Source organism: Nyctereutes procyonoides, unplaced genomic scaffold (genome assembly GCF_905146905.1).
Source record: "Nyctereutes procyonoides isolate TBG_1078 unplaced genomic scaffold, NYPRO_anot_genome, whole genome shotgun sequence".
NCBI classification, from domain to species: Eukaryota; Metazoa; Chordata; class Mammalia; order Carnivora; family Canidae; genus Nyctereutes; species Nyctereutes procyonoides.
Window position 1 is genome coordinate 4,602,854 of NW_026575131.1, and position 27,046 is coordinate 4,629,899.

Sequence of the window (27,046 nt, forward strand, 5' to 3'; positions counted from 1 at the left end):
ACAGGCCTTTGCGCTCAGAGCTCACCACACACCACCATTCATGGACGCTGATGGCCACTGGCCATTGGCATGGGTTTGGGACTGGACACTCAAGTGGGCAAGAAGGTCCAAGCCCACACCTTGTTCTGGGAGGCTAGGCCCCGGGATGGAGAAGGGTGGGTGGCAGTGGGGGAGGGGAGGAAAGACTTTTATCCATGCAGCTAGCATTTACTATGTACCTGCTGGGTGCACCTGGAGCTGCACCAGGTGCTAGAGAAATGGGGGAATGAGACTAACGCCCCACCTGTCCTCACTGACTCAGTTGGGTGGAGGAGTGTATGCTGAAGGAGTAATTATAACCACATGCTTCCTGGAAAGGAAAAGTATGGGCACCTGAGTCTTGGTGGGGCCTAGACAAGTAAGGCAGGACCAAGAGAACTAAATTAGGACAAGGAGATGCAGGGTAAGGGGGTCCATTCAGAACACAGCCTGTTCAAAGGTCCCAGGGCAGGTATCTGGGGAGCTGGGCAGCTGGAGGGTAGATGTAGGGGCAGGGGTGGTGGGTAAGTAAGGGCAGAAAGGGCATAGCTCTTGGCTGACATTGCTGGCTGGGTTGAGGCATTCGGATGGCACCCTGAAGGCACCGGGAAGCCACAGAGGGGTCCTGAGCCGGAAAGTGACTCAGTCAGGTCGGCCCAGGGGAGCTCCTCAGGCAGCAGAGTGGAGAAGGGAGAGAGGCCCCTGGGGTGGCGCCTGCCCTGCTTCCTGAAGCTTCCTGCCCCCGATGTGCAGGGCCCCCCTGACTGCCCTATCTCTCCACAGGGATGTTTTATCTTCTCTCTCGTCAAGTACGTACCCCTGACCTACAACAAAGTCTACGTGTACCCCACCTGGGCCATCGGGCTGGGCTGGAGTCTGGCCTTGTCCTCCATGATGTGTGTCCCCTTGGTCATGGTCATCCGCCTCTGCCAGACGGAAGGGCCGTTCCTCGTGGTGAGCACATAGACCGAGGCTGGATGTGAGGGGTGCAGGAGGGTGAGAGGCGGGAGGATGAAAGCTAGCTGCTGGCTGTTGGCCGTCCTAGGTTTGCTGGGTGACCCTGGGCACACCGCTGCCCTCTCTGGGTCCCGGATCCCTTGCCCACCATGCGGAGGGGTTGAGATGGTGGGCAGGCGTGTGGGGAAATGGGAACGAAGAACAACTCATGTGGATGAAGGCTCTGCTGTGATGTTGAGAGCAGGGCTGTGGGCAGGAGGAATTTACCAGGCAGGGAAGAAGAAATGGAAGGGTGTGATGCCCAGTGCATTCGCAGGCAAGGACATGCGACAGCCCTTGGGCAGCAATGACATGTTCTGGGGAGTGGGCGATGGCGCTGGGCAGGCGACAGCGGTTTTGCATGCCAAGCTCAGAGCTAGGGGCTTATCCTGGGAGCAGTGGGAGCCATGTGGCTGTAGCCATACGCCAGGAGACAAGGAGCCGGGAAGGAAGCCTGAGCTCCACCCAGAGGCCTTCTCTTACTCTGAAGCCAAGTTTTGGATAAGCCCAACCGGTGCTGGTGGCCCTTTCCCCAGATCTGCGGCCCCGGTCTTGTGCCTGCCAGTTTCCCACCCGAGGCCCCCTCCTCACCACCAACCCCTCAAAAATTTCTCCCAACAATACTGCAAATTCCAGGCTGTGGCAAGAGCAGGGGTTCTTTCCAAGAAATCCTTTTCTTAGAATCTCCCTTAACCTTTGGGCTTGGGCCAGCTCCAAGACTACACTGTTTTGTTCTGGGCTGTTTTTATTGTTATTCTCTTAAAAATCTGGAGCCAGGATGTCCTGGGGCCCTGGCTCCCCCTTGGGCTGGGCCAGTTTCCTTGTGGGCAGGGGAAAGGCCTGGAGGTGGTATTGGTGGGGGGAGACGGGTGGCCTGGCAGAGAGGGAGCAGCCTTCCCGAGACAGAGGAAGTCGGCCGGGGTGTGCCCGGGAGCAAAACACGAAGCCATGAAGCTGGGGTCCATCTCAGCCAGGACAGCCCTTGGGCCCTTGGGGTGTTCCCTCAGCATCAGAACCATTGTAATTCCTCAGAGGACACAGGGAAGGACCCCAGTGCTCAGCCATAGTACTGCTAGGCCCTATCATTTGTTAAAATCCTGAAATACTGGGTCTGGCGACAGACGGGTGGTTGCTACGGCCCTGAGTCCTCCACATTCAGCCCCCACCTCCACCAAACACTTCATGCCAACCCAGACCCTCCCTGGGAGTTTCCAGAATGCACCTACCACCCATAAACTAAAAGGTTAATTGGGGCACAGCAGAGAGTCTTGGATGTCTGTTCCGCAATTTCAGCCACAGAGAGGGGACACCTAATACTAACCCGAGTCCCTTCAAAGCTTAATTTTAAAGTAGTTTCATCCCAAGTTCAGAGGTTTGATGAGAATGGGGTTTTGTGGGGGGGGGAAGAGGAAGGTATGGGTGAGGCCTCCATCCAAACTTGCACCTACAAACCAGTTGGGTAACCAAAGCCCCCTCTTCTGAAGGCATAGGAGCCACCATCAATCCATTTGCTGTGTCCCCCGAGCCTACCCCTCAACCTGTCTCCCGGCTGTGCCCCCAGCCAGGTTTGCAAGCCTAGAGCCCCGGGTGGCCGCCTGGCATTGTCTGCCTCTTGTCCCAATCTTCTGGGCACACATCTGCGCAGAGAGGCAGCGTGATGGAAGGGAGCCAAGCCTGCTCTCCTGCTGGCCTTTCATCTTTTGCCCTTTAGCTGCAGCCACCAGGAACTGTCCCCCAGGACCAGGCAGGGAACCCAGGCTAGGGAAGCCCTCGGGCAGGGCTGAGAGGCCCCTGGAGAAGGTGATCTAGAGCTGTAGCAGACAGCCATGCACTCAGCTCTGGCCTATTGTTACCAAGAGGGGATGTGGCCCTGGGGTTACCAGGCCTTGCAGTTTTTTAAGAGCAGATGGAATCTGGGTTTTCTGAGTAAAATAGTGTAGCTTTTAATAAGCAGCTTTAAAAAGATTGTAATATACTTAAGTTGAATGTAAATGCCTAAGTAGGAAGGTTTCTTCTTGACAACTGTTTGCTGCTTAAGTCTCAGAGTGGATGCTTGGCAGGAGGGGAGCTGGGGAGTCGGGAGCCCTGAGGAGTCCCAGTCCCAATTCCTGGGAAGGACTCTTTTCCTCACCAAGTCCATGATCCAGTAACCAGCCCAGAGGGCAAAACTCACCCTGCCCAAAAGTGATGGGGTGATTCTCATGAAATCCAGCCTCTGGCTTGTCTCTGTCAGAAGGTGCAGCTCAGACAGAGCAGTGGTCTCCGAGCCCTGAGCAGGGAAAAGCCCTGCAGAGGGAATGGGTGGGGAGGGTGTGAGAAAGCAGGAAATGCAGTTTACAGGTGGCTGAGGAGTTTGGTGGAGTTTCTTCTTGGGGAAGGTGGGAGCCATGGGAGGCTCACAACAGTTATCCGGCCTCTGGCATGCAAATTGCATGAACTCGGCTGGGGCTGCTTTGCAAGTCAGAGAAATTGAGGGATGGGAATTACTAGGAGGCATATTTAGCTCCGTGGGAGGAAAGAAGTCGGAACTGGGAGGTGTGAGTCCCCTGTCCCTGCAAGCAAGGGTTGCCCAAGGAAACTCCTCGGAAATTCCACCCTGATTCAAGGCCCAGAGGGACCTTCCAAGCACCTTAGTTCAATTCCTTCATCTGCCAGTAGATGAAACGGGGGGGGGGGGGTCCAGAGAGGGTGGTAGTTTGCCAAAGGCCAGAGGGCACACTGGCAGGACTCAGGGTGTAGACAGTCGTGGTGGAGTGGGGAGCCAGGCCGCCTGACTTCTCTCTACTGCCATCCTCTTCCTTCTCCAGAGACTCAAGTACCTGCTGACCCCGAGGGAACCCAACCGCTGGGCCGTGGAGCGCGAGGGGGCTACGCCCTACAGCTCCCGCCTGGCCGTGAACGGCGCTCTCATGAAACCGACCCACATCATAGTAGAGACCATGATGTGAGCTCCTGGGCAGACGGGCCGCTTCCCTGCTGTTTACTAACATTAGATTCTCATAGGACCAGGTTTACAGAGCTTTCTATTTGCACTAGGATTGTTTTTTTTTTAATTGTCACAGAAAATGTTACTCTGTGTGTGTGTGTGTTGGTGTGTGTGTGTGTGTGTGTGTGTGTGTGTGTGTGGTATTGTGCGTATGTGTATTTTGTTTTGATTTGGGGATATTTTGTACAAAAAGAAAACCCACCGGCAGATGTCCGGGACGAGGCAGAGCTTTCATATTGAATTAGATGTATTTTATGGGAACTTGGTAAAATTTTCTTTGTATTTTTTTTACATATAACTATATATACATTTAGAGATTGTCATACAGTTTTACCACTTGAATCGATCTTCTTGCCAGCAATAGATCTCGTTTTTAAAAGCAATTCTTCGGTGCTTGTGTAGCTGGCAGAAAGTTCTGCCCCCCAAAAACACAGGGTGGAATTGACCTGGACAGTAGACCCATTTTAAGGGTGTAGTACCTTCTCAGCCTGGTTCGAGTAGAAGCATACAGTGGGGCTGGGGCGGTGAGGGGAGGCCCCACTAGCTGGCCAGACCCAGAGAGGCTGGAGAAAGGAGGGCCACAAGCTTCAATGACACTTGTCTTAGCCAATAAGAGAAATGCCAAAATAATGGATCAACCCCTCAGATCAAGGGATTGACTTAAGGCAGACAGAGGAGGCCGTACAGCGCAAGTCTGATTCTCTAGAAACCGTTGTACCAGCAGCAAAACCCCACCTGGTACATTGAGATGGAGGGTGGATAGTCAGAAGGACTGTCGGGCAGGTTGTCAGCACCATTCATCCGAGAGGGAGCGGCAAGGGCTCCCGGGAGGGCCAGTGAGGATGGCGCCCCGACATTCAGGAGGCGGACTGCTTGGCTGCCGCCCAGGGCCAACCCAGCAGGAGCCGGGGATCTCAGGGCCCCAAACCTCGCACAGATGGGGCTGTTGTGTTTTATGGGATTCTGTTGTATCAGGTTCTGGCCATTTCCCAGCTGACATGTCTTGCAGCTCTGTGTAGGAGAGAAGCATGATGTATCTGGTGAGGGACGAGGGGTGAGCCAGTGGACCAAAGGGTGTGGGCCCAGGCGTTCAGAGAGGCCTGGTGTCAGGGAGGGCTGCTTTTCTTTCCTCATCTCTCCATCCTCAGCTCTGTCCTCATCTCCCAGAGGCTGGGAAACTCCTGACAAGCTCCCCGCCCCCGGCTGCCCCAGCTCCTAGCTGGGAGTGCCAAGAGTGCTTTTGGAGGCTCCCTGAATCTTGGAGTCGGGCTAAGCGCTCCCAAGCCCTCCTCCCCATTCCGGCGCAAGAGCAGCCCTTGGTGGTGGCTTGGGAAATAGTGAAGCTCTTCATGACTTCACAACTCCTGCAGTAGCCGGTGTTGGATGCACACCACGTGGGGACCGAGGAGAGGAGGCGAGGGAGCATTTTCTAGAAAGGTAGGATTGTTCAGGGGGCTGGCACCCCAGAACTGGCTTGGCCAAGAGCCTGATTTAGAGCGGCACTCCTCTCTGAAGATGTAGAGAAGGTACTCTACCTTTAAAATCCTGAGACGGACACGTCTCCACCCAAGCCCCCATTTGGACCTAAACTGTGCCATTTAAACTGTCACTTCCAAGTTCAGAGTCTCAACTCAACCAAAACATTGTCATGCACAAACGCCAGTGACTGCCTCGTGGGGTGCGGAGAGTGAAGCCCAGCTCAGGTGTTGAGAGTGGGGGCTCTCTGAATCCTGGAACCCTCTCCCTAAATTTGGGAGGGGAGGAGCCTCTGGTGTGTGCCCCCTCCCCAGAGGCGGAGGCAACCTTGAACCTCTTCTCTCTGGCAAGCATTCTCATTTCACATTTCACTGTTTCCAAAGGATACACTCTGCCAAACAATACCCAGTCCTATTCCAAACCGTTAACAATTCTGTGTTCCTGTTTTTCTATGTATTTATGGTTGCCGCTGTGTCTGAGTTGATTTTGTTGTTGTGTCTTTTCCTAATTTTACTGAGTAGCAATGTGATCTGTTTTCCTTCGCCTCATGGAACTTAGTAAACTAACCACTGTCCATGATTGGGGACAGGTGATGTGTGGGGTCAAGGGGTGCTTGGTAAGCTGTGGCTGCCTGGGCATTTGTGGTCATCTCAGGCTACAATATCTCCCCTCCGGTAAAAAGGCTACAGTATTTGGGGTTGGTAGGTAAATTGCAACATTCTGGAAATGGCCTGAGAAAGGCTTCTTCTCATAAGATTTGCAGACCAAATTCTAGACCAAAGACACAAGCAGACCAAGTCCCCAGGCCCTGCCTGGAAGGAAGGTCAGCCACTTTCCCCGAGCCCCTCTCTTGACAATCTCCCAGTTTACCTGTCTCCAATCGGGCCCTCTTATCTACTCCCCTGGCCCTTGTGTGTCTGCAGAACTTGGCTCTGTGAGTACAAGGTGTAATGATGCATGACTTTGATATGTCTCCACATAAAGGAAACTTGTCATTGGAGCTCATGACTCTGGTCCTCCTGTCTCTGGAGAACAGGCAGTCCACCCACTCTCTGCCTTGGGAATGGGTCAGAAATTCTGGTGCCTGCACCTAGCCCAGTTGGCCAGCTCTGGCAGGGATGTAAGGGAGATGGTTAAAGAACTTTCTGAGGATGCAGAAATGGGTAAGGGCCTTAGGCTAAATCTCACCCAGGGAGATGCTTCCCTGAGCCTGCCATGGGCTGTGTTGGCCCCTCCAGGGGACAGTCCTGCACAGTCAGTGCCTCCCCGGTCCGCGCCCTTGGAAAATGGGGGGCTTCTTCTGCGAGGCCCCGAGCACAGAACAGACCGGGCACAGTGGGCAGGGACTGGAACCAGGCTGTCCCGAGTCAGTTCCAGTTGCAGGTTCTCTGAGGTGTGTGTGGCAAGTGGCAAGTGCGTCTCCCCAGTGTTCTCCCTGAAGACCAGAGGCGAGCCTTTATGAACAAGGAAGCGCTCTGTGCCCCAGCATTCAGGGACGAGGAGAAGCACCCCTCACCCCCTCCCCATCCTCAAAGGTCCGGCTCTGTACCCAGTAGCCCTCTGAGCTAGGAACTGAGATCCCTGTTGCACATGAGGAAACTGAGGCCCAGTGAAGCCAGCTGTGGAAAGAAGCAGAAGTCCTTGGGCAGGATTTAGCCTGAGGCCGTGCGGGACATTCCCAGGCAGCTAGAAGCAGCCTTGGGTGATTTCTGGGTGGCACAGAACCCCCTCTCTGTATCTCTTGTTCTCATCCCAGATCCCCAGTGCACCCCTAAAGAAGGTGGTGAAGCACGAGGGGAGTGAGCTGCCCTCTGCCTAGCACACGGTGATCTTGCATCCCCCACAGGCCGCCACAGCACGGCGGTCCATGGTCCAGCCAGCTTCTCCCCAACACTGCCCTTCTGGAAGGGGAAAAACTCTGGGCAGCCAGTGCTCAAGGCAGAGGTGCCAGCCTTCCCCTCGAGCCTAGACACAGGCCAGGAAGGATGCAAGAGAAAGCTCGAGGCGGCTAGAGGTCCCATCCAGCCCCGAGACCTGGTGCCAGGCAGCCCCACGTAAATCGCACCGTGCAAAAATCCAACAAGCACCAACCAAACAAAATCCCAGAGAGCAAAACTCAGAGAGGGGCGTGAGTAACCCGGAAGCCAGAGAACAGCATTTCCCTCGCCCCCCTGCCCTGTTAACGCCTGGCCCTCAGAATGCTCTTGTTTTTAATAGGAAGCTATGTTTCATTGTTCTCTTGTGGGTGTCACTACAGACGTGTTCTGACAGTTCCCTGAGGGATGGAGCATCTTGTTATATATTTGGCTTCAAATTGAGATGTTGGCTCCGTTTCTCCACCCCCCCCCCCAATTAATTTTCGAATCCCTAGCAACTGTGACTGTATTTAGCACAAGAGAAAGCTGAGATCGTGGGTCTTGCCTCCTTCCAGAAATATGTCTGGCTCATCAGGACTTTTTTTTAAGACTTCAAAATATTTTTAAGATATTTTAAACTTTTGTAAAAAAAAAAAAAGCAACAACCAACGAGACTCTTCTGAGGAGGAACATTTGTATCTGAATAAGATCCTCGGTGTATAATTCAGTCTTGCAGTATACAAGCTTTTGTGTATAAATGTTTTATGATATAATCCCTGTATTTCGCAGGGCTCTTCTTTTCCTCTTTTGCTTTTTAGATAAATATGTATATCGATATTTTAAATTCATCTTTGCTTTTTTTTAGAGGAGTTTGTAATCACCTTATAACATGAAAATAAACATTTCCTTTTTAAAATCCAACATGCGTGGGTTCTGTTTTTGAGGAGGCTGTTTTTCCTCGTGGTATTGCCATCTGGGGTCGGAGACACTGAGGCGGAAGATCCTCTCCTGGAGGGGATGCCTCAAGGGCACACAGCAAGTCTGTGAAAGAGTTGTCCTCCGACTCCTGGGTCTACTCTGGCTGGTTCCACCAACCCTGGGGACCGACGCCCACCTGCTGCACACCCAGCTGGGAGACCTCACATCAGTCTGTCTCCCCACCTGGAATAAACCATCACCCCCTTCAAGGCTTCGGGCTGACAAGAGGTAATGCACCACGGGTAGTTGCTTCCTGACGCCCAAGCAGGGGCTTTCTGATGGCCAAGTCTGAGTGGGGCAGGCTGCAGGGAGGAGGCAAGTCCCAGAGGGATGCAAATAGAAATCATGCCACAGACACTGGGGACTCAGAAGGGGGGGGACACTTCAGGACCCCAGAAAATAAGTGGTTGGCATGGATGTCCTCTGCCTTGGGAATCATGTACCCAACCCACTGTTACAGATGGGGAAATGGGCCGGAAGAGGGGATTGGCCTCACTGGGGTCACAGGGCAGGTCAATGTTTTGGGCAGATGAATGATAACAGCCTCCTCTGAAGGCTGTAGGAGGATCCAGGAGATTCTTGAAAAGCACACAGAACAGGGCCTACACACAGCCAGTCTGTGGGACGGGGCTGCTTCTCCAGGTCATGACCTGCCCCTGCCTCCCTCCCATTGCAGAAGGACTCTGAACCTGTCACCCAGAACTAAGAAGAGCAGTGATGCCCTGTGCACAGCTCACTTTGGGCTCCCTGGCCCAACCACATAATTGCACCCAATGCAGGCTGGCCATGCTAGCACCCCTCCAGTGATGGGGTGCTCACTCCATCCTGCATAGCTGATGGAAAGAAGCTCTTCCTCCGCCCACACAGAGCTGCAGCGAGGACATGTCCTCTGGGCTCATCCTGCCTGGGATGCCCTGGGAAGATTCATCGATGGGGCCCCACCCAGCACCCTTTAGGGGCTCCATGCAGCAGACCTGCCACTTGCCTGCCTCAGTGGCTTCCCCCTGCAGACAGAATGAAATCCATAGTCCCTAACCAGAGCCTTACCATTGGGCCCTGCAAACCTCCAGCCTGGTCTCCCCACTCTGCTTCTGGGCCTCCTTTCTCTTTCTTGAACCCACCAAGCTCACGCCCACCTCCGAGCATGTGCACTTGCTGTGCCCTCTGCCTAGGACACTGTTCCTCCCGGTCTCCACAGGGTTGACTCCTCCCTTTAAAGGTCTCAGCACAAATTATTCCTTCAGAGAAGTCCTTCCTGACCCCATTCTATCCCCATGGTTGGGTTTTTTCCACTGCACTCTATACCTGCTGAGAAACCTCCTCACGGTTTGCTCCCCTGGTCACTGTCTGTCTTCCACTAGAATATAAGCCCCATGCAGACAGGATTTCATCTGTCATGTTCATGCTGTTTTCCCAGGGGCTAGAATGATGTGTAGCCCAAGCAGACTTTTTGGATGCATGAATTAATTAAAAGCAGGGAAGATGTCCTAAGATCCAAATGGAAGCTGACTATTGCCAGCCTATGATGAGAAACAAACAAGCAAACAAACAAAAAAAAAAACAGATACCACAGTCTGGCTGCATTTAAGTAATTTTATTTAAAAAATCATTCCAACAGCACCCCATCCCCAGCTCCTACGTCACTGCAACCCCTGACAACAGATTTACACATAGGCCCCAAACAGACCCCAAATGGCCTTTGCAATGCAGCCCCTTGGCATGTGCTTCCCGAGAGCCCTAAGAAAACCCCATGTAGAAAAATACTTTACAAGGAATATGCTCTAATCTCAGCCAGAGAAAAATACAGCTTTTGGGGTGGAAGGGGCATGTCACAGGAGCTATACCCAAAATGCATAGGCAGGCAGAATGCTCACCAGGGACGGGCATCGGGAAATGTCAAGTCTGGGATTTATGATCCCCATTGAGAAGCCAGAAGAAATATTGCATATGAGAAGGCCAGCCACGGCCAGGGGCCACCTGCCGGGCCTGGTTGCATACATCTGGGGGACGGCAGAGGCCTCAGCCCAAGAAGGTGGGGGGGGGGCGGGGGGGGCAAACTGGTCGGGGTGGGAGTCAGGATGCCACTTCCCTCATCTGCAGTCGAACGCAGCTCTCCTGAGCAGAGACGCCCTGGGAGTGTGGCCTGTCCAGCCCTGTCACTTGACAGAGGCCCAGAGAGGCCGGGCAACTTGCCTAAGTTCACACAGTTGTGGCTGCCAGTGGCCATGTCTCTGCTATGTCACCCCCTGGCCCCCCAAGCTGAGGGCTCTCTTGGTTTTTGCTCCGTGCCCCTGCGATGGGTGGGCTGTGTCCTTTCACCCCAGGGGTGAGTGTTTACACAGGAATCCAAGTTAGCAGAGGCATTGGGCAGTCGGCCGGCATGAAGGGCTCTCTGGGGAAGGCAGGGAGTGACAGGGTGTGGGGAGGTTGAGGGAGGAGAAGAGGGAATGCAGGCCTTCAGGGAGAGTGTGGGCAGGGCGCCCAATGGGCATGGTTCTGGCCATGACAGGGAGGCCCGTCCCTACTCAGAGACTCTCCACCCCTTGATTGTCCAGAGAGGGTCAGACCCAGAGGGCGTCACAGAGCAACCAAGCAGCAATCCAGAGCAAAAAGAAGACACCTCTTGACTCCCCATCTCATCCCTTAAGCGGGAGAGCATTTCAGGGGCCTCCATGGGACAGAAGCACGGAGGACACAGGCAGGAGTGGGTGCTCCATTTTCCTGAGACCCCTTTAAGAGCAAAGCAAATCCCCAGACCTGACTGAATCCTGCCGGCCCACCTCCATCCCCGGGGCCACAGCCAGACCACCAGGTGAAGGCCTGTGCTCTTCCCCAAATCAAAAGGGTTCTTGGTCTGCAGAAGATGAGGACAATGACTTTAAGGGATGCTGGTGCTTCCAGATTTCAAGTGGGAATAAACTTCCTTAAAGGACCCCTCTGGAAACTCACCTCTGGGTGTGAGGGGGATGGCTCGTCTCTGGCCTGTGTGCCTGCCTCTGTCTCTGTGCCTCCCTCTCCTGGTCTCTCCTCCCTCACTGGTTTGGATACTGAAGAGGAGCTGTATCATCTTACATATCCTATCTCTATGGTTTTCCCATCTCCACAGAAATGGCAGGTGAATGAAAACTCTGGGGTCTTCTCCCCCAAACGACTCCCTCCCATCATGAGGGGCTGGGCCCAAGAGGGGTGTGTCCATATGGATTTGCACCTGTGCCTCCTACAAAAGAAGCGGGAGGGGCTGAGAGCCCAGAGCCTGGCACTGAGCTTGCCCCAAGGGTCCAGAACTGTGGCCTCAAATCCCAGAGGCTTCAGACCAGAGAGGCCGAAATGCAAGAATCACCCACTTCCAGATTCGACAGGCCGATGTTTCCTGGGTTCAGCCACCCCAGCTCAAGAGTCCCTTAAGAATGAGGATGCCAGCAAGCCCCAAACACCAGAATTCTGGAGAAGGTGGGCTAGACTCCCACCCCGAGGGGCATCCCTCTTGGTGAGAGGCTGTCCAGAACAAGTGCCCCACCCCACTGCTGCACCCTAAAGGCTCCCACTGGGGGGAAACTAACTACCTGAGCCTGTGTGGATACATTGCCCCGATGCCTCACACCTCAGTCCGTGACTGCACTGCACTGGGGGTATCCAGTTCCCACTCTCTCACCTCCTGTGACAGGGAGCTCACTCCTCCCCGGCAACTCCATAGCTCTCCTGGGAGAAAGCACTGCCTACACTGAGCCGTGCTCCCTGGCCCCAGACCCCTCTTCTCCCAGCTGAGCGGCCTGTCTCAACTCCTATTGAGCAGGGCTCCTCCGGACATCCTGGAGACCCGATATGAAGAAAGACCTAGATGTCACTCCAACTGGGGCAGGGACCTCACTGCCTGGTACTCCAGGCACCACTGAACCAGAGAATAGAGACAGGTTCCGGCCCATGACTCAGAGCCTCCCAGACAGACAGGCGGATGAGTGAGTGGCCACGTCTCTGGCCCAGTTACAGGCCTGGAGGCCAGGATCTACTCCCGTGGCTCCTTGGGTGTCCAGACCACACGCTGACTTCAGAGCATCCGGGGGCTGCTGGGGCCTGGTGCTCGTGGGGCTCGGCTGCTCTGTGCCAGCGGGTTGCGGCTGATGACCAGGGCCAGGACATCACCTGCCTCCGCCAGGAGCGGCACGGCCAGGCAGCAGTCGAAGTCCCGCGTGCGAACGTGGTTGACCTGCACGGGACACAGCCAAGGGGACAGACGGCATCAGCTGAGCCCCGGGCTGAAGCAGGCAGGAATCGTGAGATCTCCTCAGTTGGGGGCCCCGCCCCAGCCCAGACACCCGGTAAATCTAGAACATTCACAGAGAGGAAGTCCTTCTCCGTGTAGTTCTCCTTCAGCCCCTCTGCTTGGGGTTTATCAGAGAGAAACCCCTAAGGGGATGCCAGTACATCCTTCCCACTCCCCCAACACCTACGTCCCTCTCCCTTTTTTTAACATAAAAGAGCAGACCACACACTCGGCTTCCTGCCTAGAACTCCACGACATTGCTTTGTTTCTGTTTTATTTTTATTTGACATTGACCTTCTATATGTCAAGCGAGGGGTGCTGGATTCTCATTCCTAAGTGACATGAAAGGCTTCCTTTCAAAATAAGGTTGAAAAAAACTCCACCACCCATTTAAAGGAAACACGGTCCGTAAAGGTAGTGCGAGTACAGCAGAAACCACACCAAAGAAACAAAAGTAGCTGCGGCGTGGGGAAGGCGGTGCAGGGCAGCCGCGCCGGGACTCTCCCAGAACTTTCCATCCATGCACCTGCATTTCCCAGGCTCCCTTGCACTTAGCAAGGCCATGTGACTGATTCTGGCCAAGAGGCTGTGATGGGGGATGGCACCTGTCACTTCTAGGTGAAGGCAGAAAAAACCCACATGTGATTTTCCCGGCCGGGTTCCTGTGTCACGTGGTCTAAGGCATTGGCATGAGGGTAGAGCCCCATTAGCCTGGGAGAGGAAGCCTATGCCAGCCTACAGTGGGCAAATACAGGTCGGTGTGTGTGAAGCCAGTGAGATTCGGGGTTGTTACAGCAACACAACCGAGCCTAACCTGACTATAGGGCTGCTGTTACCATTCCCTTCCACAGGAAGCTGGGGCTCAGAGGCAGGAGGTGACTTGCCTAAGGCCACTCAGCCAGTGTAGAAGTGAGGCTCTGTCAGGGAGCCTGGGTGGCTCAGCGGTTGAGCCTCTGCCTTCAGCCCAGGGCATGATCCGGGGTCCTGAGATGGAGTCCCGTATCGGGCTCCCCGCAGGGAGCCTGCTTCTCCCTCTGCCTGTGTGTCTGCCTCTCTCTGTGTGTCTCTCATGAATAAATAAATAAAATCTTAAAAAAAAAAAGTGGGGCTCTTTCCCCACAAGGCAAAGGAAAGCCACACCATCCACAGTGCCCCCAGCTCAGCATTACCTGAAGGACCCTGTCGAATGGCCGGAGGCCCCCGCGTTGGGCTGGCCCATCGGGGCGCACAGTGTGGACATAGACACCCTTCTCCAGGAGGCCGTCAGAGACGCTAAAACCAAAGTCATTCCGCAAGGGGTCCTTGTGCAGGGTCACCTGGGAGCAGAAGGAGGAGGAGGTCCCTGGAGCTCTGACCTTTGCCCCAGCTCCCCACAGTGACCCAAATTCCTCAGCGTGGGACCCACGCCCAGCGTGCTGCCTAGCTGTGCTCCCCGCCACTTCACTGCCTTTGCCGCGTGGCACCCCCTCGCCATCTCCACTGCAGCACATCCTCCAGTTCACGGCACTAGTCACACTGGGGGCACATTCTCAGTTCTTCAATCCTCTCCCTTCCCCCCAGGAGCAAGTCTCCATGGGGTATCCACGGGTCCCCAACACTTGCTCATCGCCCAATTTACCAAGAGACTTGGAGCCTTCTGAGGGCTACGGGCTGAGAGGTCTCTTCTGTTCTGTTTGTTTTTTTTTATGGTAACCTACAGATGGCAAGGAAGGCTGGCTTCTCCTTTAAGGATGTGATATATATATATATACACACACACACATATACATATACGTGTATCCTATCTAAACACATTTATATATTACATATACACATGCACTAATTTAAGTAGGGAAAAAGTGAGTCTACTTAAAAAAAACTGCTATATTCATAGCAGCCCAGTGTATATCACAGGGGTATGCATGTGTGTGGATCACCCAAATGATGAGAATTTTGGAAAGTCCAACCTAATACAGAATCGTGTTTGGTGGAGGAAAATGAAGCCCAGGGGGCAGAGGCCCATGTAGAGCCCCTAGTGGGTCCTCACGACACCAGGACACGCATCCTGGCTTCCTGTGCCCAGCCCCAGCGCCCACCTTGTGCATCTCCAAGGGTGTTGGCAGCAGCAGCTCCTGTATCTCTTCAGGGGATGCTCCTCGTACCTCCTGGCCCCTCCGCCAGGGCCGCTGGCTGGGCCTGCCCTCGAGGGCCACGCTCTGCACCGTGCCCGTCATGATGGATGCCTGTGGACACACAGCCCTTCGCTCAGACGCCTGTCTGCTCCCTATTTGGAGCCGGCATCTGTGGACACCTCCTTTGTGCCAGGCTTCAAGGTCACAATGGTGAACAGCATTGACAGGATCCCTGCCCTCCTGGGGCTCTCCATCTGCTGGTGGGCAGGGATGGGGGGTCCTCGATCACACCAGCAATCAGAATACTAATTGTTGGCGCTGAATGTTTAACACTTACTCTGTGCCAAGCTCGGTTCTACATATTATACACAGAGAATTCCTCTTGTTCTCTATGATACTGAGACAGGCAAATGCCATTTTGGGGGTCCATTTTACAGGTGAGGAAATTGAGGCTAAGAGAAATGAGGATTTGAACTCAGAGTCTGGTTTGAAAATCAAAGGTCTTAGCCACTCTGCTATCTTGCTAATCATAAAAATAAGATAAAAATCACACACAAAACCTAAAAGAGTTTATGACCTCAAGATTCTCACTAAAAGATCTTAAAGGATGAACTCAAAAGGAAAAAATAGAATGCAAGAAGCAACAGTGAGCAAAGAAAATAATTGCCTACCACCCTAATGAGCACCCCACATTAATTAACTTTGAGCAATTTAAACAAGCAGGGAGGGACAACCAGGTGGCTCAGTGGTCAAGCGTCTGCCTTCAGCCCAAGGCGTGATCCTGGAGACCCCAGATCAAGTCCCACATCGGGTTCCCCGCAGGGTGCCTGCTTCTTCCTCTGCCTGTGTCTCTGCCTCTCAATGTGTGTCTCTCATGAATAAATAAATAAAACGTTTTTAAAAAAAAAGAAATCAAGCAGGGAAGTAAGAGGAGTTTAGAGGGAAGTGTAAACATTCTACAGGCCCTGTCCCATTCAGGAGGAGGGCCAAAGGCATTGATTAGACTTGGTTAGAAAAATCAAAGCAGGGACACCTGGGTGGCTCAGCAGTTGAGCGTCTGCCTTCAGCCCAGGGTGTGATCCTGGAGACCCGATCAAGTTCTGCGTCGGGCTCCCTGCATGGAGTCTGTTTCTCTTTCTGCCTGTGTCTCTGCCTCTCTCTCTCTGTGTCTCATGAATAATCAAAATCTTAAAAAAAAAAAGGGGGGGGGGATCCCTGGGTGGCGCAGCGATTTAGCGCCTGCCTTTGGCCCAGGGCGCGATCCTGGAGACCCGGGATCGAATCCCACGTCGGGCTCCTGGTGCATGGAGCCTGCTTCTCCCTCTGCCTGTGTCTCTGCCTCTCTCTCTCTCTCTCTCTCTCCCTCTCTGTGTGTGTGACTATCATAAATAAATAAAAATTAAAAAAAAAGAAAAAGAAAAACATGAAGTACTGATACATTCTACATTAAGCTAAATGAAAAAAGTCAGACACGAAATTCACCAAGAAGTTATAGCAATCATGAATTTATATGAAACTAACAATATAACCTCAAAGGATGGAAAACAAAAATTGACAATGTCAAGAATTTGCCAAGTCACCACTCATGATGGGAATTTTATCATACTGCTAAAAAAAACCCATAAAGATAAATAAAGCATATAGCATTTCATAAGGATGCAGATTTGAACAAGTTTATGACAATCTTGATCTGCAGAGAAACCTACACCCAACAAAAGGGAATCTGCATTGTTTTTCAGGCATACATGAAATGTTACACTAAAACTGATCAGATCCTAGGCCACAAAGAAAGAAGTCTTAGCAAACTCCAAAGAATTAATAGCAAATTGAACATATTTTCTGGCCATAGTACATATGAATTAAAATCAAATATGAATTTGTTATAAAATTTGGGTTTAAGGGCAGCCCAGGTGGCTCAGCGGTTTAGCACTGCCTTCAGCCCAGCATGTGATCCTGGAGTCCTGGGATCAAGTCCCACATCCGGGCTCCCTGCATGGAGCCTGCTTCTCCCTCTGCCTCTGTCTCTGCCTCTCTCTCTCTCTTTCTCTGTGTCTCTCATGAATAAAAAAATAAAATCTTTTTTAAAAATTGGGGTTTAAAAAAACCTTTCCACTTCTGTGTAATTCAAGGGATTAACTAAAATCGTAATAGATATTTTTAAAATATTTGGAATTAACTGATCAACAAAAGTATCCAAATGCAGCCAAAGCAGTGCTGATGGGTAAAATCACTGCTTAAGATTCACTATGGCAGAAAACAAGGAAGACTGAAAACTAAGAAGTTAAGAAACCAGGAAAAGTATCATTATTTAAACACAAAGAGTCTAGGTGGCTTAGTGGTTGAGCGTCTGCCTTTGGCTCAGGGCATGATCCCGGACTCCGGGATCGAGTCCCACATCGGGCTCCCTGCAGGGAGCCTGCTTCTCCCTCTGCCTGTGTCTCTGCCTCTCCCTCTGTGTTTCTCATGAATAAATAAATAAAATCTTTAAATAAATAAATAAGCAAACACAAAGTAGAAGCTAAACAGAAATGAGTAAGATAGAAAACAATGAAATATAAGAGAGTATTAACAAAGCCAAAAATCAGTTCTTTGAATTGGCAAGACTGATGGAGGGAAAAAAATGGCACCAATCAGTAATATTAGGGGCAGAGATGCCTGGGAGGTCAGCAGTTTAGCATCAGCCTTTGGCTCAGGGTGTGATCCCGGGGTCCTGGGATCGTGTTCTGCATCAGGCTCCCTGCAAGGAACCTGCATATCCCTCTGCCTCTGTCTCTGCCACTCTCTCTGTGTCTCTTATGAATGAATAAATAGAAAATCTTTAAAAATAATAATAATAATAGTATTAGGGGCAAAAGCACAGATAAGGTGGAAGTTTAAATTATTGCTCACAGAGTAAGAAGGAGCTTCTGAAATGACCCAGTTGGATCCTTCCCAGCCTGTTCCACTGTGGGCAACACTGACCTCACACAAAGCTGTATTCACTTCTCAGCAACCCTGACCCCTCATGCCCTGTGCTGTCCTTGGGGTTGACACCCACATGCCTCCACAGGGCATGCCCACAACCATGTTCACATACTGCACCTGCACACACAGACACCAGATCTGCCCCTCTGCCTCCAAATGTGTGCTCGGACACGCATGCTCTGAACATAACCTCAGCATTTGTGTGTACGTGAGCATGCTCCCACGCAGGCACACACACATGCACACATGATGATGCCAGACACGTTCATAGGTGTACACACGTCGATGTGCCATACCACAGTGCTCTCGATCACACTTGTGTATGTGTCCATGCAGTCTGCACGTGTGTGAAGACCTTTACATAGAGGGGGCTGAGCGAGTGCATGATACACACGACGCTGGAACAGGATTCCATCCACATGCTCGCCTCCTACGGGCACTCATATCAGTGTGTCCATGCACAGGGGCCCCCAGGAAGGTCTGTGGGGCAGGTGGCCCTACCTCCAGTTCCCTCAGCAGCTCTGACTGACCACATGACTCCAGGTCCTCAAGGGCTTCTCCGAACATGCGCCAGAAGCCCTCCTCACGGGCAGGGCCAGGGGCTGGGCTGTAACGTAGGAACCAGAAAGCGTCAACTCCTGGTGGGCGGGTGGGCAGGCAGGCGGGCTGGGGCCTGACAAGTCTTCGGGGCCCCAGGGCCCAGTGTTGCGCTCGAGGGGCCTTAGGGTGGGCGGGCGGGCAGGCGGGCAGGCAGGCGAGCGTCCTCGGTGGCAGTGCTGGGGCCCCGGGGCAGTGGTTGGTGACACGGAATGGGGGGAAGACGCAGTTAGGGGCGACCAGGACTGTCGGTGGCCAGTTAGAACAGGGGCAGATGAGACGGGGTGGAGAGCGGTGACACAGGACGCCTGGGAAGAGAGACAGACAGACGGACGGACAGACAGACAGAGAGGAGATCCATGGTGTAGCCCCAGAGGACGGCCCCTGGCCCCACCCAGACACATGGCATCGTAGCACAGTGACAGGGACAGAGCTGGAGCCAGCGAGGACACAGATGGATGGAGAGGATGGCGTCTCTGTGCTGGGGGAAGGGTCCAGGCCACCCCACGGCTTCCATCACAGGCTGTATGAGCCCGTCATCAGCTCTAAAATCGAGGCTTGTTAGAATGGTCACAAGTCACACTTGCACACTTCCTAGTTCCCAAAGCCACTTGCCACCTACAAAGTCCTGGCTGCTTATGAAGTAAGGTTTGCAAAGCACTTTCTTACAAAGGCCCGGGAGCTTCTCTCTCCGAGGGAGACTCGGGGAGGATGATGTACAGTAAATAGTTGCCTCCCGCCCTTCCCATTTTAAAGATGAGAAGACTGAGCCCGAAGGGCACTCTCTCCATTCAAATCAAGTCTACAAATATTCCCCGAGTCAGCTCTGCAGGGCCCGGGCCTAGGGAGGTGAATGTGGTGTAGTCTCTGTTCTTAAGGAGTGGGTGATTCATTCACAAAGTGTGCAGGAGTACCATGGGGTGCCAGGCACCCGCTTAGGGGTGCTGCGCAGAAGGGATGACAGCCAGGTAATTAACCAGGGGGCACAAGGTGGCCAGGGAGGGAGGAATGCCTGCTGCCCGAGGGAGTCAGGGGAGCCTCCAGAGGCGGGGGAATTTGAGCTGGGTTTTCAAGGCCGCAAAGGCCTTGGTCAGGAGAGAGAGGGAAAGGTGTTGTAGGCAGAAGGAAGCGCCTGAGCCAAAGCACAGACACGGGGGGGGGGTGGGGGGGTGGCTAGGGCTGAGTGAGGAACAGCATTTCTCCACAGGGCGTCCCTCCCCCTGCAGTGATGCGGTGTCCTTCAGAGCCAACACTACGAAGCCCACCACGTCCACAGCCAGGGCTGGTGCCTAGGACCCGAGGACCCTTGCAGGAGGCAGGAGGCCATCAAGCAACCTGAGCTAAGTCAGGAGGATCGGATTCAAGCTCTGAGCTGTTCTTCTGAGAACAGGAGACTACCAGACTCTGGAAAGGCAAACGCCTTCTGCGCCTTTGCCACTGCTGTGCCCTTGGCCTGGCGCAGCCTCATCCCCATCTCCGCCTGGCCAAGTCAGCTCTGCCCGATGCTTCCTCCCCTCTCCTGGGAGGTACCCCCCTCTACCCCCACCACCGTGGCACAGGGACCCTCACCCAGGAGACCATGACTGCCTCCCTCATGGCATTCCCACCACAGACCTAGTTGGTGGCTCCCAATCCTCCTCTTCCTCCTCTTCAGGGAAGCTCTCGTCCGTGGGGGCCGGGGTATAGCTCATCCTCCGGGGCTCGGTGGGTGGGGGGCTGCTTCTCAGCCGGCTGGGCCGCCACTCCTGGGGGGTCATGCCCCGAGCCGCTGCCTGTGCGGTGTAGGAGCCTGGCAGGTGGAGAGGAGGGTGTCTGGATCCACTCTGTGCCTTTAGCTTGCCTTCCTTCCTGCCCCTTTATCAGCCGTGCTGGATGACCCTGGAAAGGTCTTTGCCCCCTCTGGCCTTGCATGACCACCCACAGTTCCCTGAGGGCCCTACCCTAGTCCCTACCTCCAGAACTTCTTGGATCTCTTGACCACCCACAGAAGAGCTAATGCCCAGGGCTCCAGGATCCTGTCCAGTTCCATTGGGCTTAGCCTGGCTGCCTCCAGCCAGGGAAGGAGGTTCCCTATTTTGACCATTGTTCTCTGTCTGCCTTTGGGGATAAGCTAAGAGATGCTGATTGAGTACTTGAGATGTGGAAGCGGAGACCCAGGGAAGGCAGATATACAGCCAGTGGGGACCAGGGCTGGGAGCCACCTGAGGACATTAGTTCTCTGAGCTGGGCCTTGGGGAGTCCCCATGGCTCTGCATCACAGAGGCCAGAAGGCCAGCTCCTGGAATTCAATTGGCCCCCAAGCCTCAAGGCCACCCATGGTTTGCAATGTGCATGGGCAGGGAGCATGTGTCCTAAGAGGGCAGCCTGGAGGTGTCCACCTTAAGGCTGGGTCTTGTGGATGCGATGGGAAGAGGCCTACTGCCTTCCCATCTTTGACTGGATGCAATAAACACAGTTTGGGCACCTGCTGTGTGCAGGGCACTGGGCTAGGAATGAGAAAGGCAGAAGTAAGGCCAGCTTGTCCTAAGCTCAAGGGGGAACTCTGCATAGCCAGCGGGGTGCTAAGGATGCTAACCAGAAGATGTGTGAAGGCCTTAGGCCCACGCTCTGAGCAGTGAGGGGCCCTGAGCATGGCTGATGCGGCCCAGGCGGGTCTGCCACCAGCAACTGTCTCTGAAGGTTGGAGGAGGGAGGAGGAGGCAGAGGGAAGAGCCCCTGCAGAGGTCTGGCAGCTGCGGCAGCCAAGAGAGGGCACGTACTTGTCCCAGGGCCCCAGGGTGTTACCTGGGCCCCCAAATCCACCCTCTGTGGCCGAGCTGTCCCAGGACTCCACAGCGCTGTCCACACTGGGCACAGCGGGTGAGAACCGGGTTGGCAGGAGGCCTCCTTTGAGAGCCTCTGGCGGGTCCTCATCTGCATCGCTGGCCTCACTGAGGCTGCCTGACTTGCGGCGTGGGAGGGGGCCTGCAATGAAAAGGGGTGTCACTGCCAGTGGCCTCTGACACAGAGACCCAGACACACTCAGTGAACCTCAGTTTCCCCACTGCAGTCCAGTCTGGGGACTCACAGGCACCGAGCCCCCTGAGCCTGCTGCTGGGCAATCTGATAGGAGGAGAGGTGGCACGGTAATGGGCAAACCCATTCCATAGACAGGAAAACAGGCTGAGCTCTCTGAGCTGTGCCTTGGGGAGTCCCTGTAGCTCTGGGTGGGTACAACATGCCCAAGGTCACATGGTGAACACCAGTGGAGCCCAGATTAGAAGGAAGACCCTAAAGCGCATTCTCCTTCCACTGCAAGGGGCGGCACCCCTGCCAAGGTTCAGGGCACAGATTCAGGGGAAACTGAGGAATGTTGAAGCTATGGCCCTATGGCAGAACAAGCAGCCTTGAGAGGTGGGAAGCGATGAAGAAGGTGGTTCAGACCCAGGCTCTGGCCCACACAGGCTGTGGCCTTGGGACCACCACTCCCCTTTCTGAGTCTTATCTCCTCAGCTGTCCCAGGTAGACTTCCACCTCCAAAGGATTCGCTGAGGAGGCTGTGAGGTTGGGTACATGAAGCCTGACACAGGGGTGCAGAGGGATTTCGCTTCCTAAATGGGCTGATGGCCCCCAGGTGGTGGGGTGAGGCTCACGGTCTAGCTGCTTCTTGATCTTCAGTGTGACGGTCTCGCCAGCCACCTGCAGGAGGTGGATGGCCTCACTCAGAGGCCGGCCCTTGAGGCTCACGCTGTTGATGGCCAGGATGCGATCCCCAACATGGATAGCGCCCGTCCTGGGGAGGGAGCACAGGACAAAGAATGAGAGACATTCAAGGCTTCAGGGTGGGGGGCTCTGTCCTCAGGGAACTCAGGACCCCAAGGCACAAGCCTGACTGACCTCAGTTAAACCAAGCAGTAACAGAAATCTGGGGCGGCATTCATAGAGGCATAAAGTCTAGAATTTGGGGGACATCTGGGTGGCTCAGTCAGTGAAGCATCTGACTTTTTTTTTTTTTTTTTTTTTTAGCATCTGACTCTTGATTTCAGTTCAGGTCATGATCTCAGGGTGTGAGATCGAGTCCTGCATGGGGCTCTGTGCTGGGCGTGGAGTCTGCTTGAGATCCTCTCTCTCCTTCTCCCTCTGTACTTCCACCCACCCTCTCCCTCTCTAAAAAAAATAATAATTAAAAAAAAATAAAGTCTAGAATTTGGGAGGGATGGAGGGCAATTTGGGAGGGAGAAGATTATTCTGCAAATTCATGTCAAGCATGAATTTTGAGCACGGTTTGAATCCCACACAGTAGCTGCCACGCACTAGCTACATGACCTGGAGCCCCGTATCTTAACTTCCCTGAGTCTCAGGGCCTTTGTGTGTAAACAGGGAGCGATACACTTACTCTAGTTATAATTGAAAGATGGCTGGGTGGACGGGATTCCTGCTTCCCTCCGGCAGAAATCCAGGGCTGCAGAAATCCCTTTCCCTGGCCCTGTTTCCTCACCCAGAGAACGAGCACAGGGTGCCCAGCTGACCTCTAAGGGGGGTGTGAGCGCTGACAGGGCCACACAGTAGCACTGCTCTGGCCCAGTGGGTCTCTACCTGGACACCATCAGAATCACCTGAAGAGCTTTTTAAAAAATGCGTGCTGCCTGGCCCCCAGCCCTGGCCAGTTAAATGGCATCCCTGGGAACCCGGCTGGCGAAGGTGATCCTGAGCTGCTGTGGATGGGGGGGAGCACCTGACCTGGGCGTGGGAGGGCAAGGCAGTGCTCCCTCATGTCAGGCCTTGCCCACCCAGCTCCCCGGGAGCCCAGCGGAGTAAGTCGGGGAGGGTGGCCTGAGGGAGGGAGGTCAGAGCTGTCAACTGTGTAAAATACACATCGGATTCTGTAAACGTGGTATGACTAAAAGAACATAAAACATCTCGTTAATGATCTCTAAATTGGGGGGCCCCTGGGTGGCTAAGCGGCTAAACATCTGCCTTTGGCTCAGAGCGTGATCCGGGGTCCTGGGATGGAGTCCTGTGTCGGGCTCCCTGCAGGGAGCCTGCTTCTCCCCCTGCCTGTGTCTCTGCCTCTCTGTCTCTCTCTCTCTGCGTCTCTCATGAATAAATAAATAAATCTTTAAAAAAATAATAATTTCCAAATTGACTATGTGTTGAAACAAATATGTATTTAAGATTCCTTTTACCTGTTTCTTACTTTGCTAATATGGCTACCAGAAAGTTTATAATGAAACGCATGGCTCGCCTTACATCGCAGTCGTACAACACTGAGCTGGATCAGCCCGGTGAGGGGGGGAAGGAGGGCTGCATGTTGCGTCCCCAGCACCCAGAATGGACTGGCACACGGTGGGTACCCAGTCAAGGTGGGAGTCCATGCACACCCTGGAGATGGGAATGGCCAGCAGGGGGCGCTCCAGGAACAGGGAGCCTTCCCTGATCCTCCATCCCCCTCCATCCCCCTCCATCCCTCTCCATCCCCCTCCATCCTATCGCCCAGCACACTACCATGTGGCCCCTCCTACTTTGTGTCCTCCTCCAGGGGCCGTGCCTGTCACCCTCAGGCCTGGGCAGGCTGCTCCTCTACAGCCAGCAACTCTCAGTGTCTGGAGAAAGCAGCATCTCACCCAGACTGTGATCACCGACCTGTGACCCCCACGGGGCCCTGTTCCACCTCCGGGCCCCAGATTCACCTGCTCCCACACTAGTCTGGACAGACTGTTACACTCTCTTTCTCACAGTTTCCCCAGAGGAGAGGACAGCAAGGGGGACCCCTCATCCTTCCAGAAAAACCCCAGGCTGTGTCAGGATTGGAGTCACACAGCAGATGCTCCAAAAGGGCTCACAGCGCTGACTTTCCAGAAATGGAGAGTCTCCAGACTGGGCCAGTGGGGGAATCGGTCTGCCTCTGGGGAATCGAGGCTCAGAGAGGGAAGGGACAGGCCCGATGTCACCCAGCACATCAACAGTGGAACTGAGACCAGAATCCACTTCAGCTGTTCCCAAAGCCCAACCCCTGCCCCACAATGGTCCTTGACCCGCCCTGTGTGCCTCCACAGAACCCCAGCTCACCTCTCAGCCAGACCGCGCTTGGTGAGGCCTGAGATGACAATGGGGTCAAAGGGCTCCTCTGTGCCGGAGATGGTGATGCCCAGGGGACCCCCGTAACGCTTCAGTTCCACTGTGTAGCTGATGGCACCTGTGGTCTCCTGCTCATCTGCAAAGGTGGCACCCATCGGGGCGGAGGTACAGTGTGGCAGGACCCAGGAGCCGGATGCCCCCAGCCCTGGGTGCCCTCACACTCATCCATTCACTCATTTGTTAATCCACCCATCCACTTGTGCCATGGCTTCAGATGGCACAGCCCGGGCACCCTGAGGACCCCTGTTGCCCCCACAAATGTTTTCTTGCACCCAAACCCCATTTAAAAAAAGAGAAGAAAGAAAAGAATCAATCATTGAAACCCAACATCCTAAAATACAGATTTCACATAGGACACAAAATAACAATAATGAGGATAAGGAGAAACCAGATTTCCAACTTTTCTTTTAAAAAGATGATGATGATGAAGAAGAAGAATCTGCCCACAAGAGACGGTCTGGTCCTTCCCAGGGCAGGAGATGGCAGCTGCCCCTCTGAATAAGAGATTGGCTCTCCAGGGGTCACAAGCCTCACGCCTTCCTTTTGCACCCCAACCTGTACCATTTTCCTTACCTCTGTCCAGTTCACCTGTCTGGTCTCAGAGGTGTCAGACTTGGCAGGCTTTCCTTCTTCACTCACACACCACCCCAGCAGGACGGACCCCCACCCCTCCGCCCTCGAAGCATCACCCCTCCGCCCACTCCTCTGCTAAGCTCTGTGCTGGACACGGGGGATCCAGGCAGCCCCAGGGACAGTGAGCCATCCGTGCTGAGCTCCGTCCTTGCATTTGTTCATTCAAGGAGTCTCCACCAGCTGCCCGCATCTCCCTCCCCGGCCACAGGGAGCCCCAAATTGCAAGCTGGAACCCGCTGGTCTGGTGGCTGGACCCAGAGAGTTGGCAGGGAGGGGCAGGGGCCATACCAGAGTTGTCCTCATCCTTCCGGATCTTCAGCTTCACCAGGTCCTCGCATTGCCGCAGGATTTGCACAGCGTCCTCCATGGGGCAGTTGTCCAAGCGGATATTGTCAATGGCCAGCAGCTTGTCACCTGGCTCAAGGGTGCCCGTCCTGGGGGAACAGGGGTGGAGGACAGGCACGGGTGGGGGAACAGGAGCCTGGCACATGCTACTCCCCCTGGACTACTCCCCTTACTCGCGCCCAGGGTCACCCACCCCTACCTGTGTGCCACACTTCCCTTCTTGATGTCAGAGATAATCAGGGGCTCTCCTCGCTTCCTGCTGGTCGCTGGGGGAGAAGAAGCCATGAATCCAACCTTTGACGGCCTCAGCCTCGGGGAGGGGGACTGGGAGGGCCCAGGAGTTGGGACATGAACACAGACCCCTGTACCCTGCTCCCCCTGCTTCCTGCCTGGTGACCATGAGCAAATCAGCTCCCCTCCTGCCTCAGTTTCCCCTCTGCAAAATGGGGACAACGCCACAGAACTCATGGAGATGTCATAAGATTAAACTAGACAAGGCAAAACCCAAGCGGATCCTGGCACATAGCAGGTGCTTAATCCACATCAGCACTTTACCCTTCTGCTCAGCCCATCCCCCAGCAAGCTGTGAGCTCCTTCAGGGGCAGTGTCTGGCTGGCACACCTACCTAGCACCAGGTGGGACCCAGAACTCCATGACCTTTCCACAGTTGAGTTTTCCCTTTTCCCAGATGCAGGGAGTGCTGGCTGAATGGCTCACAGGGGGCTCCCTCTCTGGGAATTGCCTTTGGCAGAGACAGAAGCCTCAGCCAAGGTTGTGCAGCTCCTGGGTGCAGCCTGGTCCACACAGTGGTGCAAAGGCCCAGCTCCCCACCTCATTCAGGACAACTTCTAAAGCCTTCCCGGCCTTAGAGCTCTCCGTGGGATTGGCTGCACATAACCAGCTTCTCTGTCTGCCCAGTCCCGCATCTCTCACCTCGCACAGATGCTGATGCCAAGAGCCCTTCTCAGTAAAAACCTCCCGAAAGTAACTGTGTCTATGAAGCTCTTTCTGGGGGAATGTGACCTAAGACAATGGGTATTGCATGAGTAGCTAAGTTTTCTTGCAAAAAAAAATCCATCGGTGCTAATGGGCTTTCCCATTAGTGAGCAGATGGTAGGAGCCCCCTCTCGGCCCATGTGGCATCTTTGCTGATGAGACAAGGGCAACCCTTCCAATTAGTCTGTTGAGGAAATGATGTAATAAGATTGTAAGTCTACCTTAAATGGGCACCTTTATGTCATGCACAACTTGTGCAACCATATCTGGCAGCCCTACCCAGAAATTCCTGAGCTAGGAGCAGCTTCTCTCCTCCCAGATTGCTTAAACTCCCACCTCCATTGACTGTGGAGGCTGGGGTAGGAAGGAGCTTCAGCAGCAGCCCTTCTAGGCAGCCCTTCTAGACAGTTGCTCTCTGGGAAGCCCAGGGTGGGGATTGAGGATCATTTCACACAGTGGGGACTGCAGTCCTGGTCTTGTTTTTCCGAGGCTCCCTGAATCTCCCTAGGGAATGATGTCTCTGCATCCCTTGCCCGATCTGGGGTCAGTCCGCCTATGTGTGTGCTGCCCTGGCCAGAGTGGACACTTGCCAGGAGGTCACCTCAGCAGGAGAGTGGGGATGGCAGTGCTATAGCCAGGCGGGTGGTGTCTCCACCCCTCACCCCCACTTCTTCCCCTTCAGACTCCCCAGGGCACAGCTGAGCTGAGCACA

At 54.1% G+C, this 27,046-nt stretch overlaps 2 protein-coding genes across 5 annotated transcripts in view; one reads left to right on the plus strand and one right to left on the minus strand.

Moving 5' to 3' along the window:
* The window catches only part of SLC6A6 (solute carrier family 6 member 6), an 85,292-nt gene extending 77,295 nt beyond the window's left edge, over positions 1-7,997 (plus strand). The window contains exons 14-15 of the mRNA XM_055342740.1: positions 802-972; positions 3,822-7,997. Of these exons, the coding sequence (XP_055198715.1) occupies positions 802-972; positions 3,822-3,962 (312 nt within the window). The 3' untranslated portion in view covers positions 3,963-7,997. The remainder of the gene's footprint in view (positions 1-801; positions 973-3,821) is intronic.
* Positions 7,998-9,937: 1,940 nt separating this feature from the next.
* The window catches only part of GRIP2 (glutamate receptor interacting protein 2), a 97,538-nt gene continuing 80,429 nt past the window's right edge, over positions 9,938-27,046 (minus strand). For 3 of the 4 annotated variants that reach the window (XM_055344800.1, XM_055344798.1, XM_055344799.1), the window contains 10 exons: positions 25,538-25,604; positions 25,282-25,427; positions 24,292-24,436; positions 21,876-22,015; positions 21,028-21,207; positions 19,858-20,032; positions 18,148-18,253; positions 14,647-14,793; positions 13,741-13,887; positions 9,938-12,514 (listed from right to left, as the gene is read on the minus strand). In XM_055344800.1, the coding sequence (XP_055200775.1) occupies positions 12,356-12,514; positions 13,741-13,887; positions 14,647-14,793; positions 18,148-18,253; positions 19,858-20,032; positions 21,028-21,207; positions 21,876-22,015; positions 24,292-24,436; positions 25,282-25,427; positions 25,538-25,604 (1,412 nt within the window). In that variant the 3' untranslated portion in view covers positions 9,938-12,355. Of the gene's footprint in view, positions 12,515-13,740; positions 13,888-14,646; positions 14,794-18,147; positions 18,552-19,857; positions 20,033-21,027; positions 21,208-21,875; positions 22,016-24,291; positions 24,437-25,281; positions 25,428-25,537; positions 25,605-27,046 lie in introns of those variants that run through there. The other variant, XM_055344801.1, reaches the window with a different exon arrangement.